Source organism: Myotis brandtii, unplaced genomic scaffold, assembly GCF_000412655.1.
Source record: "Myotis brandtii unplaced genomic scaffold, ASM41265v1 C42930986, whole genome shotgun sequence".
Lineage (NCBI taxonomy): Eukaryota > Metazoa > Chordata > Mammalia > Chiroptera > Vespertilionidae > Myotis > Myotis brandtii.
In genome coordinates, this window is record NW_005327498.1 from 842 (window position 1) to 3,651 (window position 2,810).

The window sequence follows — 2,810 nt, forward strand, 5'->3', positions numbered from 1 at the left end:
ATTCTCTTCACATTAAAATGGTTTGACAAAGATATCAGTGATTATATTTGATCAGAAATGGAGACAATCTTGTCCTAAATGGTCATAATTTTTTAGTAATAGGAAAGATTCCAGCTGTGTGGATATGCCTGTGTAATCCGTGTAAGAGAACAATTTCATGGTCACAGACAGAGGCAGAGGAAAGCAAGATATTACATTAATGTGAAACTTTATCCAGAAACCACATTTTGAGTTAAGAAAAAGTACTTGTAACAAATATATTTTAAAATATAATGTAAAATATCTATCTCGGAAGGCTAAATTTTAAAGGTAAATTTTAACCGAGGGTATCAAGCACTGCTTTTAGCATTTACAAATGTAATATAATACAATTCATTTGAGACTGACACATCAACGTAATTTGTCAGTAATTTGTAGATATTGACAGCCTAACTTTCAGACAACTTCATGGGGAAAAATCATCATTACAAAGACCTTTGTTTTCACATTTATAACATTCTATTGAATATGAGAACTACCTGAAAATAATAAGAAAATAATTAAAGTCCCTTTCTTATTTAGTTCAAAATCACACACAAATAATCATGGGACTCCATATATTAAATACTTGTTTTAGAGTCAGTTTTTCACTGGACCTTCAATACCGAAGAATTACGTAATTCACCTCAAGGAATGAAAAAGGAATCAATCAACAAGGATTTTCATAGTACTTATGGAGTGCTCAGCACTGGGCAGCTTGTTATGGAAAAAAGAGGATGAGTCAGAGTGAATCACTGCCTTCAAGGAGATTACAGTTTAATCGGGGAATTGCACTAGCTTAATAGAAATAATTTTGAAATAATGCAATAAGGAGTGGCGATGATTGAAAAGATTTTATAAAGCGGCTAAGCAAGGTTGGGTCTTGACACACAAATAGGATTTTGAAAGGCTAGAATATAAGGAAAGGACGATGAACATTTCTTGAGCCCTACTTGGTACTAAACATCTTGCTGAATGCAATATATATATACATACATATACATATAATTTACTGTTAACTCTCATAGCAGCCCTGTGACATAGATGATTCATTTTTGAGGATGAAGAAACTGAAGCTTAAAGAAGTGAGCGAAGATGGTGGCTGGCTGGCAGGCCGTGCGCGCCCCTCCCTGTGCACCCGCGCCCGCCTCGCCTTCCAGGTTCTCATAGCGCTGGGGCGGCGGTTGGCGACAGTGGCAGTTGGCGATAGGGACCGGGACGGCGACATGGCAGCGGCACTACTTGTGCTTCTGGGGTTCACCCTGCTGGGCATCGAGAGCGGCTCTGGAGCGGGGAGCAATATCTCGACTTCCATACGTGATGAGGGCTCCAGAACACGCCTCACCTGCACCTTGAATTCCAGTGACACCCACGTCCTGGGGCACCGCTGGATGAAAGGGGACCGGGTGCTGCAGGAGGACGCGGCGCCCGACCTGACCACGGAGTACGAGGTAGACCCAGAAGAGCGCTCGGGACAGTACTCCTGCACCTTCCTCTCGGAGCCCGCAGGCAGAACCGCCCGCGTGACCGTGAATGGGCCCCCCAAGGTTGAGGCTGTGGACAGCTCGGTGCTTGGCATCGAGGGGGAGAGAGCGGTGCTGGTCTGCAAGTCTGAGTCCTTCCCCCCGATCACCGAGTGGGCCTGGTACAAGATCACCGAGGCCGGGGACCAGGTTCTCAACAACAAGTCCGAGAACACGTTCGTGGTGTCCTCGGAGACCAGGACGGAGTTGCACAGGCAGGAGCTCAACCTGAAGGCAGACGCTGGCGAGTATGCCTGCTCTGGCACCAACACCGAGGGCGTGGACCGTGCCCTCATCACGCTGCGCCTGCGCAGCCGCCTCGCTGCCCTGTGGCCCTTCCTGGGCGTCCTGACCGAGGTAGTCGTGATGGTCACCATCATCTTCGCCTGTGAGAAGTGTCGGAAGCCAGAGGTGGTCCTGGGTGAGGAAGACACGGGCTCTGCTCCTCCAAAGAGCAGTGGGCCCCACACCATTGACAAGGACAAGAGGAATGCCAACTGAGCGAGAGAGAGGTCACCGGTCACGACGCCTGGCATCCTGCCGGCCCCAAGCAAGTCCTGTCCCATCACCGCAGGTCTGTGTGACCTGGTACAGCCTGACTTCAGGGCCGCCCCTCAGAGTATCCCCCTCGCTGCTCCTGCCATCCCCACCTGGGAGCTGGGGGAGGGTCTGTGTGACCATCATGGAGTGGGAGTCCCATTTCCACCTGTGCCCATGGTGACTAAAGAAACCCCCTCCCCAGTTGGGCCTGAGGCTTCTTCCACCGTAGCATCCTGACTCACATGGGAACCCCCAACCCCACCTGCCTCCTCACCAATAAAGGCACTGCTGACCCACTTTAAAAAAAAAAAAGTGAGCAAATTTGCCCGCAGTCCACAGCTTGTGTGTGGTCACGCCTGTTTAAATGCAGGCCACTCTTGCCCCAAAGTCTCTGATGCTTTCCAATCACAATGTTCCACAGACAAGAAACGTGATGGAGAAGAAAGAGGCAAGGAAGGGCATTTGTGAGAGAGAGAAGAGAGAAAAAATCAGATGTGACATTTTCCCCATAAATACTTCTGATTTCTTGGGCTATTTTACCTTATTAGTGGAATAATTTTCATAAACCAGTGTCTTTTAATTCAGAAAACAGCATTGCTCTGCATCTAGTTGCGCAAGTCATCCTTGAGTTCTTTTATATCTTCATTTTGTTACCCAATTCATTAGCAGATTCTACGTCTATCTCTAATGTAGCTATATCTGTGCTTGTGTCTGTATATCTAACCATAT

General features: G+C 47.4%; 1 protein-coding gene across 1 annotated transcript; it reads left to right on the forward strand.

Moving 5' to 3' along the window:
* Positions 1-1,219: 1,219 nt before the first annotated feature.
* On the forward strand, positions 1,220-2,042 carry LOC102249955 (basigin). The gene has a single exon (XM_005853064.2). It carries the CDS (start codon positions 1,245-1,247, stop codon positions 2,040-2,042), a length of 798 nt encoding a protein of 265 aa, XP_005853126.1. The 5' UTR covers positions 1,220-1,244.
* Positions 2,043-2,810: the final 768 nt, after the last annotated feature.